This window comes from Agrilus planipennis, unplaced genomic scaffold, assembly GCF_000699045.2.
Source record: "Agrilus planipennis isolate EAB-ADULT unplaced genomic scaffold, Apla_2.0 scaffold195, whole genome shotgun sequence".
NCBI classification, from domain to species: Eukaryota; Metazoa; Arthropoda; class Insecta; order Coleoptera; family Buprestidae; genus Agrilus; species Agrilus planipennis.
In genome coordinates, this window is record NW_020439173.1 from 38696 (window position 1) to 59078 (window position 20383).

Below are 20383 nucleotides of genomic sequence, written 5' to 3' on the forward strand. Positions count from 1 at the left end.
AGGAGTGTATTTTCAATGCTTCGTAGAAATGAATTTTGTGTATCGATCAAGTTTTTATGTATGTACTAATAATTCAAACAAAAGAATGTTTTTTTAAGATCGCGAGATATTCTTAGTGTCATTTTGACTTTGATTTGATTATCCAATTACCGCATACAAATGAGTTGGTCGACGTAAGCAATACAAATACAAATAGGATTGCTAAATTATTCGTTGATTCTTGACAAAAGTGATTAGTTTTTTTGTATTAGATAAGATGTCGTGTTCTACTTTTCCATTTTAATGGCTATAAAGAAATTGCGTGACCTATCGTATACATGGCTCATACAGTTTTTCATTTTATTTTATTTTTTTTTAACTAATTTAATTTCCGTAGATACTCATTAACAAATTGTTATTAATTATGAAAGACTTCGGTTTTGAAGCATAACTTTACACACTGTGGTTTTTTAATTAACAAAACTGTATCTAATTATTTTAGTACGAAGTGTCTGTAAGTATGTAATACTTAACTAAATTTTATTACGTTTATTGCAAGTGCAATTATAGCAATCTTATTGTACATGTAAATACAATGCTTATTAAGATTTCCTTTTACAGTCCAGAATTGTTCAAAAATATGCCTGATTGAATTAAAACCCATATTAATAATGTTTTATGGCAAAATTTATAGACGTTTGTTATATTAATTTTATTTTCTAATGATGATTGTAACATGTGTTGCCTATGTTTTTTGCTCTCACTTTGAACCGTTGTATCTTTTCATAATTAATTTTTAGAGTAAAACTAAAAGGTGAAAGTGATAACTATTAATGAAAGCTATTAAATGAACGCCGAGAAATTTTCTGGAAGCCCTATTTTTGGTTGTTTAAGGAAGAAATATAAACTTTTTAAATGCTACTTGCTTTACGTTCTTGTCGTGAAGGTTGCATATTTCATAGGCGTAAGCTGTTGTATGAATAAACGTAAGTTTGTTTGTGGTCAATAATCCGCATTGGAATTGCTCTTAATTTGCCTGAATTGGTGTATATTATCTTATATTGAGGTAAGGCATAAATTACGGTTTAAAGTAGTTTATTAATTAATTAAAAAATTAATCAATAGGTAGATTCTTTTTGAATGATTAGCGACTTTGTTTATATANATGCCAGTCAGCTGGACACTTGGAAATGACTGAATGTAAAAATGCACTTTTTTTTTAGGTTTTTTGATTAAGTAAGTACGTTGCATGAAAGTTATTAAGTAAGTGACAGTTAGAAATTGTTTCATATTATGTAGATATAACAATTGGCATTAAAAGTATATGGTGAATAAAATTAGGCGTGATTATTTAATTTAATTAATTAAATTAATTTAACAGAAGTAATATAGTAGTGTCGTAGTATGTTTTTAACATATTTAGTACTAGTTGGTGTAGTATATTAGCAACTATTTACTAAGGTACTTATCCATGTGTATTGATTGGTAATTAAAAGATACTAAAGGATTTAAATATTTAATTATTAAACAGACATTCTAATTGTCTTAAGGAGTTTATGTACAAATTAATAAAGTACGACATATTTTTTTGAACAGTAGGTTGAAGTTTGGCAATTGTTGATTACTTTCTGTGGGGGCACTTGTTGCAAATTCTTGTTCTTACAAACCGTTACTTGACTGTATGTTGTATAATACTTCCACATAGTCAGTTGTATATTAAATTTTAATATATGAGTGTACAGCAAGTAAACAGTACCTACACAGTACCAATTGCAGCAACAACAGGTAACAGGTTGTCTGCCTTCCATGGCATAGCAGTCTTTTTTTTAAAGTACAGAGGTACCTGTTTTTAGTTGTCCAGTTCATTGAAGAATTTGTATATATGAATATGTGTTTGTAACACATCTCCATATCAAGATGCAAATAAGAGCAAGATTCTTTTATTACATGTACCGTATAAGTATTACCTACTATTATGTACCTGTAATGTATGTACTCATGCATACCAAAGAGTACAAACATGAATGACTTTCAAATAGGCTCATTCAAGGGTTTTAACATTAACGAAGGATAATATAACACATATTAGGGTGTGCCAGTTGTGGGCTAAGAAAATTTTGTTTTTTCATGGTCAAGCTTTAAAAGTTAGTATTTTAGTTAAAAATGCTATCGCTCTGTCCATCGTGACTACAGGGCTGGCGTAAACAGGGGTTCATTTAATTAAAGAAGAAAAATTACTATTTTAATCTAATTATTTTATGAAAATTGGTAACTTGACTGATTCTAAATATCGGCTTTTTTGATCTTCGTGATCGAATAAGTATGTTCTTGTTTTTATTTTTTATAGTTCATTATCCCTGTTGCAAATCTATTCTTGTCGTCATTGTGCACGTATGCAAATGTATTTGTGTTACATATATTGCACTGCTGGTGCTTTTGTTTTCTGTTTTTGCTTCTAACAGTCACAGTTATAGTTTCGAAATCGGAAGTTCCATTTTGTAATGCATTTTCTTTAGTGTTCTAATTAGTACGTCGGCTGCTTGCAATAATGCGTGACTTCTTTTGAAAAGAAATGCGCCAATGTAGATCTATTTTCAGTTTTTGATTCTTTTGGCATTTGTGAAGCCTTTCCCTTATGCTATCGTTATCCTGGCGTAATATATATTGGGTTCTTTTTTTGTCTGCTTTATTACCTAGTTACTTATAGCTCAATTTATTTATAAAGTTTATTGCGTTTAGATTATTTCTTTTTTTCTAAAACTTCGGTTAAAATTAATATTTAGTTTTATTTATTAAGTGCGAGTTTCTGTCAAGCAAACTTAGATACGGTTAATAATGTTTCAAGTTTATTTGCACTTTTATGTCGTTTGCGATCGGCAATCTATTTCTATCGATTCGAAGAGGGAAACATCAGAGAAATTCGTTTTTCCTTTAGTAACTCCAAAAATATCTTTTCATTAGTTATTTCTACTCGTATACGGGAGCATTAAACGCATTATCCATTAAAGAATATTTATGTAAATGCTTCTTATTTTTATTGTTACTATTTATGAACATATAATATAAAGTAGTGGCTATTTTGCTTGCACATGAAGTTATATCGGAAATTAAGCCTTATGAAGCTAATGTTTGGCGAAACGATTGTTTCAAGTAAATAAAATATATCTGGTCAACGTCTTAAACTATTATAATCACCCGATATAACCGAAATTATAAGATAAGAGGTTGATATCTAAACGTTTTCTGGTCCTGTTTGGCATTGGCAGTTAATTTTATCAATTTGCATTACTATTTGCTTTACCAGCTGTGTACGCATTCTATTCTAATATTATGTGTGTTTAACACAAGAACAAACCGGCTTCTTAGGTCGTTCGATAGAAGTGTACGGAGATGAGGTCAGTATTCGAAAATATTTTATGTCGCTATGTTAGTAGTGTTTCGGTTATTAATGTGAAAAAGTTGACGAGCTTTCGTGATAGTACGATTAAAATAATCGAGTAACGGTAATGGATACGAGATGAAGTAGGAATTGGGGCGAATATAATGGGGCAGCAGCCTTCCAAGGGTAAATTGACCCGTTCTGCTTCGGGACCTACAAAAATACCATGCAGGGAAACTTACGGAAGTTATGGGAAAAATGGTGAGTTTAGTTAGCAGCTTATTGGTACTTCTCAAAATAATTTTGTAAATCCTGTATGAAACTTTTAAGTTTTTTCGAAGGAATTTCTAATACTTGTCATTTCGTTTGTTTAAACATTTACCAACATGTTAGCATGTGTTTTTGTTATTTATATTAACGTAGGTACTTTAAAAAACTAGTGAATTAATAATAATAAAAAAATAATAAAAAGGCACCTGATTTGCAATAATTGTATTATTCGCGTTTCTGACAAGAAACATAAGTGCATACTCAAGAGTTGAAAACACAATGTTATCTATTGTTTAGTTTGCCTTATTTTGTCGTTTACCTGTACCTTACCTCTGTATACTTGTATCTGAAGGTCACAAACAGCATACTTGAGTGTTTTACTTCATGGTTTTAAATGTCACTAATTTTTTAGTACAAGAATACAATTGATACGCTTATTTCTTTTGATTTTCTTAACTAATAGTGTATCGGGGATTGTGTACACACATTTGTTTATTATGTTTCCGACATTATGAAAAACCTTATCGCTAAAAAACACTTAAAGAAAACAATTATTTTCTATTACCTATTGTTATTGTGCTTTCTCTTATTAATTGTAGGTGATGTAACAGAACATAATTAGAAGATCGTCGTGATTATTAGGTAATTTTGTTGCCGCTCTTGTGTTGTTATGCATTAATTAAGAAGTAATTTTATAGATAATGATTGCCCGCAAATATATTTAATTATATGTTTTAAACTTGAGGAAGAACTGCATAATGTATGCAAACGTGAATTACGTAAGTATTATAATACACAGGTATATATTGGAAAATCAAGGAAAAGGTAAACTGAGAGTCAGTTGCAGAAGTTATCAAAAATCTTTTAGGATTTTTTCTTATTTTAATTGGCCCTTTTTCGAACTGTGTTAAATATCGTGCAATAATGACAATATCATCAGATTGTTGTTGTCTGACGAAATTGGAGATCGCGTTTCCGTTTTAACTCGGAGACGAATGTGATGTGATGCAATTACATCTGCGTGAGAATAGAGGCCGGAAAGCGACTGCAGTGTAAAAAGTAGTTTCCTTTTGTAATAGGTGTGCATAAAGTAAAGGCAAAGTGGAAATGGTTATAATGGAGATTAAGAAATGATGCTTTCAGTCTTTGCACCTTTAATGAACCTTACAGCTCGAGTATATTAAGAAAAACTTCCTTTGAAGTTTTTAACGAAATATCTGTTTATTTATGGAATCTGGAAACCGTTTTTAAATACTTCCTAGATACTCAATGTATTTGACTTCGGTGTATCACAATTTTTTGAAAGTTTTTTTTTTTTTTGGTTTATTTTAATAACGTTTCTTTTTTGTTTCAGGTTCCGGTAAAAAGAGAGAAGTGGCGAGAGTAACACAGGTCCTGACGACCTCCAAGATATCTCCCCGTAGTCTTCACAAAAACGCAGCCAATGAAAGTAAGTGTCAAGTCGATTAAAAATAGATACATGTACTATGTATGTATGTAGACAGTTTGGTCATCTAAAAATATGCGTTTTGTACTGATTGAAAAATTACCCGGAAATATTTTAAATGTCATAAACAAATTAGATTTAAATGTGTTTAGTAGAAGATTGCTTACAAAAAGAAAATACATCTTCGTTAACATATTCTTAATACACTACATTTCTTATATTCAAGTATTAAACTAATCCTTCCATTTCATTTTTCAGTAGGTATGTAATTACTATTATATTTTTTTTTTCAAAAAAACCCTCGAAGTAGTCAATAATATAATTTGTAAATTCTATTTAAAAACTTTTTTAAAGCATTTCACTTTTTTGTGATGTACTTTTGCATCAGTCCTGTTATCTTTGCATCGAAATTATGAAATAAAAAAGTTTTTAAAGTTTTAGAAACCATAATATAGAATTAATGTTTAGATATTCTTAATTTAAGGCAGGAAACGAGTTTATTTACAGGTGGGTCTCACCTGCTACGCGGTCGTCTTTAACATCTGTCCTCAATCGACTAATTAGTTTGTTTTTTATTTGCTAAAGCATTCCTTAAAATAGAATTAGAATTCAGTTTGGCTTAAAATACATTAATGAAGTGTATTCTACAAATTTACAGAGCAGGTTGATTGGTTGCATAAGTAATACACTTATAATTTATTTATTATCATAGATATTAAATAGTTGGTGAATTTAGGTTTATGTGATTAATTTAATTTAGTAGATACTCTTTGGACATTTAATTATGGTGTATTTATTTGAAGCAAAAAATATATATATACCTATACCCTATATAAAAATTAATGGTTATACGTGGAACAATAAGGTAAAAAAGTAAGGAATAGTGTATTATTAATTTACGTATTGATTTTTTATTTTATTAATTGCTTTCAAATACATACACTAGAATGTTTTAACGTATACCTGCATTCGTGCAGTAGTGTTAAAAGAGTTGCCTATATAAAAGTTAAACTTTCAAAATAATTTTAGTCGATGAAATTAGTGGAAAGTAAAAAGTTTATTTAATTTTGTTACAGTTAAAAGAACTCCAATTTCTTACGCTAACAGTGACACCAAAGCAGCTACCAGAAGGGCAGTATTTTTACCTAAGGACAAGAAAACACCACCAAATGTGCCTTCAAAGGGTGAGTTTTTTATTTGTAGCAATTCTTAATTTTGTTGTTGTGTTGCGGAGAATCTTTTGATCGGTTTTAAATTTATTTTGAAGTAAGAGCGTTATTTTGTTTTTTTAAAAACAGAAACAAGAAGATCTTTTGCGTAAATTTCAGTGACTTTGTCTCTGAATATATGAATTGGTAGATTGGTTTTAAGATAATTTTATTTAAGTTATAATCTTTAACCACCATTCATGGCCCAGCCATATTGGGCAGGCATGAGAATAGAACTATCTCTCGATGGGAATTGTTTAAAGTAAATGTGTCTCATAAACTATAAAAAGGTGACACTCTAAAGGCTCTTCACCTACACACTGTTTGCAAATGTTATTGACCGCCAGACCGAAATGAAAGGGCTTTCTTTATTATTATTATTACTTGCCATCAACATAATCGCAAACTATGTTTTGATCTTTCTCTTGTCAATTAATTAATTTTATACAGTCTAATTAATTGTGAAAAACAAAATTGAAAAATTGATCTGTACAATCGGAAAGTTAGTGGGACTTTCGTTGTATGCTGAAAGTTTTGGTATCTTAAAGTTGTTCAAACAATTTTCTGGTCACTTTTGATTTTTCTTCTTCGATTATTTTTTTAATCATTGTAACGATAAACTAGAAGAGTACAATAAATTACAAATCGATCAATTTCATATTTCAATGTTAAGGAAAAGGAAAACTAAAAGGACATGATTAGATTTTCTTTTTAAAAGAGAAACTTTGTTTAATATTTATTTAATACGAAGATAGAGGTTGACTTCACTCCTTATCGTTGTTAGATTTGTTCAATTGGTCATTTATTTTCCATTTGAGGCGATAGTGCTGCCCATATACATACTGTGTGAGTTTTTATTCCATTATTTATGAATATTTCCGCTCTAACTGCTAACATATTTCCATTCTTAATTCATTACCTACCTATCGCACATTAACTTTCCACGTTTACATTCTTCTTAACGTTATACTTGTAAAATTTTTATTACCGACTCAAAAAGAGAACTGTCCAATACTTTATGTTTTTGAATCATTTAATTACTATTTTCTTATACTTTAAACCACAAAGTAGCGCAAAATAGGTAACAGTGCATTTTTTTTTAAGAAGTCCTCGTAAAGTATACTAGAAAAATAAAATGTTCATGATTGCGTCCATGAGATAGATAGTTGTTATTGTTTGGTGTTACTGTGTCAGGATGTAAATGTGTTGTACATATTAATGTGATAGTAATGAAGAGTTCTTGATCGTAAAAGCGGTAGAAATTGAAAGCTTCTGATTGTAAAGAGAAAATACACTTTCAGGCTTTGAAGACAACATACAAATGAAGTCGATCGATTTTATTGACTTCTTTCAATTTTAAATTAAAATTAGATCAAACAGTAAGAAAATAATAATATGTACATTATGTATTATAAAATAGGTGAAAACAATTTTCGATAAAGAATGGTACTATACTCTTGCCATTTTTGAACATTATGCATCAGCAGTATTTGGTCGGCCTTCTTAATCAAGCTTGTGCATCGCTATTCTTTTTTTTTTTTCTGTTATTTGTGTAGAAGAAAACGATATGTGTGCCACGCTTACTTTATTACACTAATTTGAATCAAATGGCCAGCAGCCATAGAGTTTGTACATGTGCGTCAACTTTTATATGTAGCAGATGATATACTGCTCAGTTTGTGATGGTTTGTAGGTAGATGCCTGATGGTTATTAGACGACGTGCACTTTGATTTTCATTCGAGCCGCTTTTCTCTTTTTAATAAGCATTCTCTCTGATTATTATATTTTTTACTGAAAAGTAAAAGGCAATTAGTACTGGTAGCTTCAGCAGGGTGCACTTTTACTGCTGACTTGTTGGACATGTGTCGTCGTAGTCGTCCTTCTTCTGTTGCACTAATGAGATGAGCACAAACAGAATTCGAAATTTTCAAATCTTTTCCACTCTGTTTGTTACAACCAACTAAAGAAGGGTTATTCATTAATTACTTAGAGATATTTAGACAGATATTAAATAGGTTTCTAACTTAATTATTTCATTTCTTTTCGTCAGACGTATGCCAGTCAGCTGGACACTTGGAAATGACTGAATGTAAAAATGCACTTTTTTTTTAGGTTTTTTGATTAAGTAAGTACGTTGCATGAAAGTTATTAAGTAAGTGACAGTTAGAAATTGTTTCATATTATGTAGATATAACAATTGGCATTAAAAGTATATGGTGAATAAAATTAGGCGTGATTATTTAATTATATATTTCTATAGCTGGTGAGCGCAAAATAAAAAATTAAAAACACGAAACCGAGACTTGCCTTCTAGTAAAACAATAGAAAAGACATTCACTCAAATTTATTTGCCACGTGACGTTATATTTACGTACTGTAGAAAAAAGGCAGTATAAAAATACGATTGAAAATAATTAATTGTTTAAGGGTGTTTATATATTTTTTTTTTTTGAAAAATAATAGTTCCACCGTATTTACAAGTTTATTAACTTTTTCTTCTTGAAGTTGAATATTTAAAAAAATTTGATTGAAATTAGAGATTTTTTAACTCCATGAGTATCTTAAAATTATTTTCTTATTTATTTAGTTAGGGAAAAACAAATATTATCTGGATAACCGGGAAACGTCAGGGAAATTTGGCATTGAGGGAAACGGGCCGCGATCATGTCAACCTGATTTACAAATGTAGGTAAAGACTTGACATTTATAAATTGGATAACTTTTCACAAAAAAAGTTATAGAAACATTGAAAGATTGTAAAAGATTTCGACTGTTATTGGTGTCAATTTATTTAATTCGTGTGGTTTTTCGAAATTTTGTCAGTTTCGAGCTGTTAAATAACTATAAAAATAAAATGATGTTTTCGGACGTTGCGGAATTTAACGAATCCAACGAAAACTCGAAGAAGAAAAAAGGAAAAAGTGTATTTTCCCAAATAATTACAAAGTTATCATCGAAGAAGAAAAAAGAAAATGCATCAGGTTGGTTTTTAGTTGAAATAACTTAAAGGTAACATACGAAGGCTGTTTTCCAATCCTTTTTATAAAAGTTTGCCTCTAGGCCAGGCAATAAGTCTTGAAGCGTTTTGGAGTTTTTCGTTAGTGGCAAAGCGTTATCCACCGATCCATGCCTTCAATAAGATTGTTGAAAGTAGTGAAACTCACTTGTTGCGAGATCAGCACTAAACAGTAGATGATCGTGTTTTTCATCCTTGACAATGCAGGACCGTATTGTGCCAACATAACGACAGACCTTCTCAAACAACTCAAGTCAATTCTGTCATCCACCGTATATTGTTTTTCATTTCCTGGCAGTAATTGAAGGCAGGGTTGGGTGGACAATACTTTGATCAGAACGCTATCAAGGAAGGGGTCATTGTCACAATGAGACAAATGTGTTAATCATTCTGGCGATTATGTAGAAAAATAAACAAGTCACTATTAATATGGCCCTTGTATAAGTTGACATCAGAAATAAGAATGTACTTGACTAGCTATCGGTATTTTTTAAACTGCATTTAATTAATTAGTGGATAGGCGTTTGGGTTGTCTTCGGTTTCGTGCACCTTCATTCCATTTATTAAACACGCTAATTGAGAAATGTCTTATCGAATTGCTTATTATGTACTTGCGGGGCGGAGCGCCATAGAAAGTGTGCGACAGAACAAAATAACTGAACAGGTAGAACAACAACGAAGAAAGTTTTTTAATGTCTACCAGCCAGCGTCTTGAAGCAACCATTCGTTTTGTAGTTCATTCACTGATCAACACCGAAAGCGGTGTACTATTTTAAAGTTTTAGACCGGTGTCGTAGTGTGCAGTGTCGCAGGAAGTGCGTTTCCGTAAAATGAAATAAATTAAACAAACAAAAAAAAAATGAACGAAACGCGACAATAAAAGTTGAAACATATAAAATATAATATTGAGAAAACAAATGGTACATTTTATTTTTTATTAAAAAAAGAAAGAAAGAATAATTTATGGGTCCGCTGCACCGTATCGCGTCTCTATTTAATGAGAGTCTGACGGACGTAAATGAAAACTACGTGATGGGAGTCGGGGGTAAAAAGTACAAGTTTGCAAGCGACCTGGACATCTTCGTCAAGGAGTCGGAAAAGATTAAGAGCAAAGCGTTTGTGTGGACGTCGGTTAGATTTTCACTGCGGAAAAAAAAGAAAGGTTGGTCTCATTTTTAAATGCAATTGTGTTAAAAGTTTGTATATTGTCGATGTGGGTGCGTTATTTACTCTTTTTATTATTAATTCATTTATTGTTTAATGCTGAAGTGAAGACATAATGCCGAAAGTAAATAATCATTTTTAGTTTCTTTTTTCAGACCATATGTTCATAAAATAGACCGACGGTTTAGGAAGCCTGTTCGAAAAACAAAACAAAATGATCTGTATTTTTTTATACTAAGCACGGTAACTTTTTATGGCTTCCTTTGATCTGTTTGTTCTACAATAATAACAAAAATAACAAAATTGTCCCTATTTTGGGATTATTAATTTTAAGCACACTGTTTCCGCAACACCATCTTCAAAATGCATTTATTTTTGAGTTAAAAATAATTATGAGTGTGCAATTTTCTGGTCCATTAATTGGATAAACAATTATTTTGTAATTTTTAAAAACCGTTTGCATGTTAATTGTTTATAGCACACCGCAAATACCGATTTATTAAACATTGTGGTTTGTGTATAATAAACAAAATCGATTTCTGTGTTATACAATGCGATACAGTTAAACAAAAAGTGATACAGTTAAATACAGGGTGATGAATTGAATAAAATGGGAGAATTGCAATCTCGACGATTATAATATTAAAACTTATGACAAATGTGAAGTATGTACATATGTGTGACATACTTATGTATAAATATGTGTTGTGTATATTATCTATTCATTTATTTTTCGAAAACTAGAACTAGGGCACCTTAAGAAGTTTTCTTAGATTCCGTCCTTGTATTTTTTGAAACCCAATGCATATAACATTACCATAGATAACTTATAATTAAGCCTTTAACTAACTTGTAATTAATGGTAAAAGTTTTCTTCGGTGTACTGGCGGTAGCGGCATTAGAAAGCTTTTTCTAGTTTGAAAAATATCAGCTAAGTTGACAAACGAGGAAAATGTGACTAGAAATGGTACATTTAAAGTGTCACAGATCATTACTATTATTTAAAAATGAAATTAATCATTAGGCTTTTTAAATAGCGCTTCGCAAGAATCCAAAACTTTTGCCGGGAAAACTAGTCCACCCTATATTTAAAAAAAATACACTTCAATCTCAATAAATGAATCTACTTACGTAAGTTTTCTTGAGTGACCCACTCTTTGTCGCGTTCCATGGTGTAGCTTGTGGGTGTCATTCAAATTAAAATTTAATTGAATAACGGATATTCTTTAAATAGCTCACTATTATATTAGTAACGCATTTAATAGTGTGAAACTATGAGCTAGACTCCATTATGGGACGCATAATTTTATTATCCTTTTTATTAAGAAAACTAACTTGCATAAGAATAACGGAACTTGATGACTCGTACAGTTTCGGGCCTCTTTTTTTAACATGTATTTACAATTAGATATCTGATCATATATGACAGAACGTTATTCCGTTAATTATACTCTAAATATTTTACATTTTATCGTTTTCGTTTTTGTAACAACGTCAAATTGCTTCTTTATCTCGTGCAATTTATCGAAGAACCTGTGGTTGGCTTGGCAGACTATAAGTAAGTACCGTATTATGAAGTACCCATTGCATTACATCTTTCGTGATTCCTACTATCTACTTGCTTCAGGAATGAACAACAGGTGCAAATTCTTTATTTTGAAAGTCATGAAGGTACTTAGCATAATATACAGTTGCTTGTAGAACAAACGTGTCATTGATTTTATTAATATTTCGTATTCCGTTAGGAGTTGAACAAGTTTCGAGCATGTTGCAATTAAAAATATGATACAGTTGTTGTTTACGTAGAAAAGTCCAATAAAAGAGCACTTTTTTAATTACTGAATTAATGAATCGTATAGAAATGTAATTATACGTATATAGTAAACGAGTTGTAATCTCTTTTTGTTATAATGAAAATAGGGTACGTTTAGGTGTAGGCATCAGCTCCATAAAGCAATTTGCGAAGCGTGTGCCATCTGGATGCGGTATTACTAAATATACTTAACACCAGCACATGTCACGCTACCATTTTCCTTAAGGAGTAATATGAAGGATCAGTATTTAAATCCATATGTTCATGTGGTAGTTAGTATTATGTAAATATGATGTCAATGGAATTATCAGTCTCTCAATAATGTTCCCTTATCTACTTATTAAAACTTTCTGTCAGTTTTTTTATCTGAAGAAGAAAGTTGGTCTCTCTCTCTCTCTCTTCACAATAAAATAACAATAGGAAATTTGCGTGATTGTATTCTAACAACCAACACACAAATTGAGCGTACCTCCAGTAATTCCTTTACTGTTTTTGTTGTACTTTTACGTTTGTACGTACACGTATTTTTGTTGGATAATGGCACACAACATGATGCACAGCTAACTTTTAACTATGACTTGGTACGTCATTCATTACATTAACATGTATGAAGTTAGAATGCGTGAAGCCGCGATAGCTTAACTCTGACTCTGCAGTCGGGTTTGCCCAGCGAGTACTGGCATACAAACGACGATAAATATAATATTGTTTGTTAATTAGACTTTAGACTTCAACTGAACCAAAATTATATTAATCATAAAAGTAAAGAGTAATATTGGAGGGTGCAGTTTGTCCGTAATAATTTGTCGGCATTAAAAATGGAACAAATTACTTGTTGTTGTGTTGCTACAGTTAGTGCACTATTTCGTGTTACCTAATAATAATAAATAAATTTACGATCGTGTTATTAAGCGCGGTGTGGGTACGAAAATAAGTTCGCGGTTAAGGTTGTGCCAAAATATCGGGGATAGGTGTCGTCCTTCGATAGTGTAACGTAGACGTCGTCGCGAAAATCTTTACGTAAAAAGTGCGACATAAGAATTAAACTGTGCTTTTATACAAGAAATTAAAAGATGGATGGATAATTACTCCAATAGATAATAGGAAGGAAATGTTGCGATGGGAACAGACGATGCTGGTAGTCGGTTATTTATTTCCCTTATCAAGTCCTTACCATGAAATAGTAAATAATAATTAACGGTTGCGTGTGAGAATATTTTTCTTCGTTTGTATACAAACAGTTGCAATGACTGAACTGAAACGATTAGAATGGTACCTTCTTTCTACTTCTGTGGAAAACAGTTTGTAGTGGAAAATGTTGCTGGATAGTTGTTGGTTCCGTGCTATGGGAGGTATTGGGTGTTAAAAGGAAATAAGTGACGCGTTTTATGTAATGTACATTGAAGATAACAATTCAGGTACCTACGTCTATATCTAGCCACTTTGTCTGTGTATGTAGTAAAATTGTTTTTCGTTTAATGGTGGCATATTTTAAGAAAGAGAAGAATTTTCACATTTGATATTAACCCCTATTAAATGTCAAAGTGTTTCATATTTATAGTATTAAAGAAAAGAACTTTCGTTTTGTTCCTTTTTTGACGTAGACTTCTTGATATTGAAGTTTCAGAATAAATTATTTACATTTTTTAAATAATATCTACAATAATCCCAATTTCGATTAAAAAATTGAATCGGTTCTTTCAAATTTTGACATAGCATACAGCCAAACAGAAATGCTTTTAATCCTTACTTCCGTTCTTAAACTAGCCAATTTCCGCTTCGTTCGGTTTTTATTTTACATTACTTTTGGCACCTTGAGTACCTATTGTAAATTTCAACTGTAATACCGACATAAGTGGCTTGACATAAACAATACACTTCTTTCTGTTCTGTCTATGATAATAGTATAATTACTCATTAACTTAATTATGTCCGAAAGTATTGTAACGATGCCAATGGGGTGACTGGGAGAAGTGAGGGAAAATGTGTTTAAAGTTTGGGTAAAGTTGCACTTACTTATTGTTAAGTAAGTAACTTAATTATCTTCAAGGATAAATAATCGTTTTCAACTTGATTTATTTTAAGTAGGAAATAAGTTAAATCAAAAGAGCGCAAATAAAATTTCTATTCCTGAATTTTTTGTTGTTGCCAAACACGTTCGTAAAGCAATATAATTTTGACTTCCTGAAGTCAATCGCAGGCCCGTTTGATTCTGATCACGGTCGTCCAAGTTAGCATTTCGTCGAATTGGTATCGGACGTAATTCGCTGCTTACCATTTTTGCATCTACATGTTGTATGATTTATTTATATGTATGTAAATGTTCTGTACAGGCCAAAAAGTAAGTGTTAATTGCCCATTTAAATGGAGGAAGTTATTGCGAGAAAGCGTGTGACTTGAATTTCTTTGGGCTTGTCTCTCATTACAGTTGTATAAAACGTAACACAACACCCTGTTCGGGCTGGGGCTCTTTTAATTCATTTACTTACCACATATTCGCTTTTATTGCCACTTCTGCTTCGAAAGACTACATATGCACGCATTTTGATATAAGTAGTCGATTTTTCAATTTATCGATATGGAACGAATGGGATAGGATTGTTCTGGACCAAAAAATAGAAGTTTAATGATCGATATGTCGGGTGGTAATGTTTTGTTTTGCTTGTCTGTTAATTTTTTTGCGATCTGTCCCAATTTAACATTTGGGTCTAACTAATCAACCTAATACGAAATAAAATTGAAAAAAGTTTGTCAGAAATATTTTTACCATAGCGTTGTGGCGGTTGTTTGTTCTCTTCGCATTTTCAATGTACAATATTGTACTTGTAAACGTGTTTCCTCTATTAATATTTTTGCCTATTAATAGTTTCATTTGGTCTTTTATCTTTTTATGTACAACCACGTTGCAATTTGGAAACCCGCCAGATGGGTTGACTGGTTATATAGGCCAATATTAAGTCTAAGATTGATAGGTTTCAAATTTATGAAAGCTCCTCTAATTCATTACATGCTTTGATTACTAAGTCATGTACCTAATATTTTTTTATTTCTCAGATACGTGAAAATTAGTTTTTCTGGGGTTAGATTTGTTAATACTGCGTTCAACTTTTTCTAGGGTTTCTAATAACAAATCCGACTTTGAGAGCTATTCAAAAGGAAAATAACGGGTTATTAATCATCTGGTAATGCCACCTGTAATTAATTCTCTACATCCTCCACTGGTTTAATGCAAAAATTGCCATTAAAAATAATTGCTCTTTGTAATACTGTTGGGAAAATTCCCCATTGAATTAGATACTACATAAGGACTTGATAACAATTTTCTAATTTTTTTTATGATTGTGCTATTGTAATATTAAAATTTTTACTACTTTATGATATCTTACATCTATACATTTAGTAAAAAAGAATGTTTTTTTAAGTTTTATCTTAATTTCAACAAGTCGTGCATTTTTTATTATAAAGCAGTTTTTTATCACAATTTCTTCTGAAGCGTATACTGACAGAGAAAGTTGTATTTCACAACAACCTGCTAATTTATGGATAAATAAACAAATAATTAAACCAATTATGTAGTTTCGATAGAGATAATTAATATATGTACGTAGGAACAGTAGGTGTAATTAGAAGTTCATTCTTTAGATTCATTTGAATAATGTCTTTTTTTAAGCTGCGTAAAACAAAAAAAAAACAATTTTCTCAAATTGGTGTCTTTCGCTTTCGCTGAAGTGGATGATTTTTACAGATAAATAATCGCTACTAGTAAATGTGCTAAAAACCGTGAACGGGATCATTTTAGACGAACACCGAAATGTGTTGCACAGACCGAAACAAAATAACGAAAGAAAGCGCAATGTTGTATACGATGGAGTTAAAGTTGAATAATTAGTCTCTATTTCTGAAACTGCTAATTAGCCAATAAAGAGTTTCAAGCCGCCAAATGATCAAATGAACGAACCAACAGCCAACATCACTACGCAATGCAGACATGGCAAGAACCCCGAGTGACCATTTCTGTTTGTGACTGATTTCTAATTTCAGTTGTTTTCGTTATTTTCAAATATTTCATCTTATCTACCAATAAGAAAACTTTGCTAAAGGGTTTTAATTCAAAATATTCTTTGTGGAGGTATCAGTTTTTGATGTAGCAATCGCGTGAGTCGTGAAACGTTCGTCTTGCACTCTTTTTTAATGAATGTAGACTGGCAAGATCTTTAATTTGATATATGGCACATGTACTTGCGATCCACGCCAACACTATGTACTTCTTAATTGTTATTAAGTACGCAAATATATACAGAAAGAAAAAAAAAACTTCAAGGAGTAGAAGGCGCTTTCCAAATATTACATATAAAAGAAAGTTTAATATTATATTAAAGGAAATTATAAGTGTTGTCAGCACAGAGCAAAGTAGTATTACGTGGTTAGTATCAGCAATTTCTTATGCTGAAGTGTACGATGTGTTGCATACCTATTTACAAACAATTCCTTTAAATTTAATTTTTCAAACAATTTTTAACACAAAGAAAGTGATTAAACAAATAAATAAACAGTTTCGAGCTAATAGTGACTGATAAGGGGGAAGAACTAGCACTATATAGAGAAAGTGCGCATATGTTTATTTCCAAGATGATTCTTTCTTAAATAGTTATTTTTTTTTTTCTAAAAACATATTTCGCAGTACTAAAAAGTACAAAGTTCCCACGATATCTTGTGCGTGACAGTGTTATTTTCGTTTTGATCAAGTCTTTCTTTCGCGGTTTTTATTTTCATTCTCACGACTTCGAGAGCACGCCTGTCGCATTGCACTCACCGACTTGACAATAAAAATATAATAACAAAGACATTTTGCATTGTGTCTCCAAATTGAAGATGCTGCCGTTGTTGTCGACGTTTGCGAAGGATTGCAGTTTGTCATGTGGCACTGAGTTAACTTTTATTAAACGTCGTTCTCTTTTTCTGTTTTGTTTAATTAGAAAGATTGCAAAACTTTTTTTCGAAACCGAGATTCATTTAATTGCAGTGTGAATTGATTTCAAATATGCTTTGATATCACAATTGATGCTATTTGTTTTAATTAACGAATAGGGGATCATTTATTATTAACTCATTCCAATTTTTGATTTAAATTATTTGTAATTTTGATAACGTGAAATATAATTCGACCTATTGTTTACAGTTTACATGTTATTCGTCTCTGTCGTGCATTTATTACTTGTACCTTGTTGTTGTTGTTATATCCTGGCAGATTGCTGGAGTTCAACGAAGTTGAACTTTTACAATGCTGTTGACCCCTCGTTAAGCATCTTCATTTGATAAGTTGGTGACTGTTGTTGCAATAATAAAAAAAGTCTGTACGTTCTGTCGGTGAAGGGCGCCAGGTTCCCAAGCGTATCGCGTAAATTTTTCCTAAGACTTTTATAACAGTGAAAATCTGCCAGTTTGACTTGGTTCTGTAATTTTTGCTTTCCTTAAAAAAAAAAAGATTCTTTTGATACTTTTTTCTTTTGAAGTGGTAAATACCTACCCACTGTATGCAGGATTAAATCAAATAACGAGAAGTCACCCTGTATATATATTTTTTCAGGTCAGTGACCAGAAATTGTTCTTACACTTTTTTTACACAACTGTTACATTCACTAAGTATCACTGTGTTTAATATGGTAGTAGAAAAATTTTTTTCTAATCGAATAACTTTCTTTTTTTACAACTACTTTCGATTGTGTGTGTGCATGACAGCTAGACTAGCCTTGCAAATTTTTATTCATTTTTTATTGTTATTATTAGGTATTTCAAATGTAAAGTGCCACTATACTTCGTTGCCAGTATGATATATTGTTCTAGTTAATTTATTTGCGTCCCAATTAACTGATTTGTGTATGGTGCATTCTTAATTCAGTCGTTAAGGTTAAAGTAAGCCATAAGAACACGTTCTCGGTCACGAGGGGCTAGTTAAAGACATATTAGAAGCAGAAACAGGAGTTAAGAGGGCAGGGGTAGTCTCTTTATGGTAAAGACCGTATGAATAATGATGTTTATTATATTCACATAAAAGCTAATTCAATTGGTCATTTTAATTTTATGGTTTTTATAATTTTATTACATCATTTGTGTATTTAAATTTTTTTAAAAAGTTTCTCTAATAACGGTCAGTTACTTTTGACAAGTCAACTGTGACTTTTTCTGCACTTATTAACTTTACACAACATTGGACTTTAAAGTCTATAATTTACTTAAGAATGTAAACGTTATAGTTTATGTTTATTCAATCAGAAAACGTCAAACATTCTACTTACGTTAAGAGACAGTAAAAATATCCAAAAATTATCTTCTTTCTTACTTGCTTACTTTGTCGCTCGTTTATTTACAAAGCTTAGATTGAATTCAGGAAACATTATATACTCATAACTATTGTCCAGAGTGATTCATTATAAGTCACATTTTTCAAGTTAATAATTCTTCTTTTTGAATAGTTTAATTCTATTAGATTTACAAGAAAAATCTTTCAGGGTTTTTTTTTTGGTCTGCAATCTTATTCTAGAGATGGTTATATATTTGCGAATGCTTTTCACACGGGATCCTTCTATCACGCGGTATAAACATTTTGTTGCACATCCTGTACATTATTATACGTTGCTGGTGCGCCTGAATTCGCCGTGCTTTCTACGGGTGGTATTTTTCGAACCATAATTTCCCCAGAAGCATAGCTTACCGTCATTATTTAATAAACTGTTCTAGATTCAGTTTAACATCATTTCTATCTTTTTTTTTATAGAATATTGCGTAGTACTGTGCCTAAAAATTCCAGTTTTATGGTACCTAACTGTTCAACTAAAAAACCCATTACATCTCTAAAGTAAAATGGCAAAATTAACAAGTGAGATGTAGACGATACATAATACCACATGGGTGTGTATATGTCAGATTTCATTCGGAGAAAAGCTGTAAAAACAAACTTGTCTACTTCCCACAGTTTTATCAGATTTGTACAGATTCTTATATAACACGTATGCTAGTCTTTTCTATTTTTAAGATTACGAAAAAAAAGGAAGGAAATATTTAATATTTAAAATAACTAGATACAATTTAGCATTTTAGTTTACATTGAGCACATAAATCGATTTCATAGGCGTTGCAAATGTGTAATTTTGAATGAAGATAAATTGAGATTTTCTTTATCTTTCAACACACTTCAAATTCATTTATTCATAGACGTTTTAATGACTAATTTGCTTAATATTATTATCAGACTTTCACATTGTCTACAAACTTTATTTTACAATTTTTTACTATGTATAACTATCGCATTTGTATTTAACTCGTTTATTGTTTAATTTAGAGGCAGTTTTACTGTTCATCTTTAATGACGATGTCAGTGAAAACAAAAAATTTTTAAGAACAATATTGCACTTGCAGGTTAGTTAGTTCCGCATCTAAAGACTTGCTGTATGAACATTTTATGGACTTGATTTTAAATTGTTCTATTAGAAATCTTAAAATCAACTTTTCATAAAAATAACATTTCTGTTAAACGTGAAATTTTTGTTTGTATCTACTTTGTATTTAAGCAATTTGTTTAAACGCCATAAATATTTGTACCTGTTAGATTACGTGTTGGAATCAAATCCTTGAATTATGCCAGAAAAGCATATTAATTCTAAAATTAACCGCCATCTGTCTTGGAAATTTTTAACATTTTGAAAATAGATTTGAACAAATATACCAACAGCCACGATGAGACTATTTTAAAGGCGTGCTAGAGTTAGATTTATTTGTCCGTAATTTTTATATAGTTTACCCTCGCCCGATGACGGGATGCTGGTTCCGCCCTTGCTGTAAATAACAGTAATGGAAAGATGCATCCTTCAGAACTAATTCTGGACTAAACTATCAGGAAACTTGGGTACATTGTACCCTTAAGTGATAAATATTATTTTAGATCGTTATATTCCACAACATTATGAGGAAATGCCTAATTAGAGGGTTAAACAGAAATATAAATTATTTAAACACACAGAGTTGAAATTGTTAAACAAGTATTGAAAGATCGTTTCTTATTGTAAGTTACGGGTTAAATTAGATACAATTGTAACAGAAAAATAATCA

At 31.0% G+C, this 20383-nt stretch overlaps 1 protein-coding gene and 1 long non-coding RNA gene across 4 annotated transcripts in view; both read left to right on the top strand.

Annotated features, from left to right (window-relative positions):
• LOC108743402 (microtubule-associated tumor suppressor 1 homolog) overlaps positions 1 to 20383 on the top strand; it is a 38110-nt gene that overhangs the window by 11520 nt on the left and 6207 nt on the right. For all 3 annotated transcript variants that reach the window (XM_018478964.2, XM_018478965.2, XM_018478966.2), the window contains exons 4-5: positions 4983 to 5078; positions 6152 to 6259. In XM_018478964.2, coding sequence (XP_018334466.1) covers positions 4983 to 5078; positions 6152 to 6259 — 204 coding nt within the window. The remainder of the gene's footprint in view (positions 1 to 4982; positions 5079 to 6151; positions 6260 to 20383) is intronic.
• On the top strand, positions 3534 to 4412 carry LOC108743405. Its single transcript, XR_001938818.1, has 3 exons — positions 3534 to 3619; positions 4228 to 4270; positions 4327 to 4412. It is a non-coding gene; the product is annotated as an uncharacterized LOC108743405 (long non-coding RNA).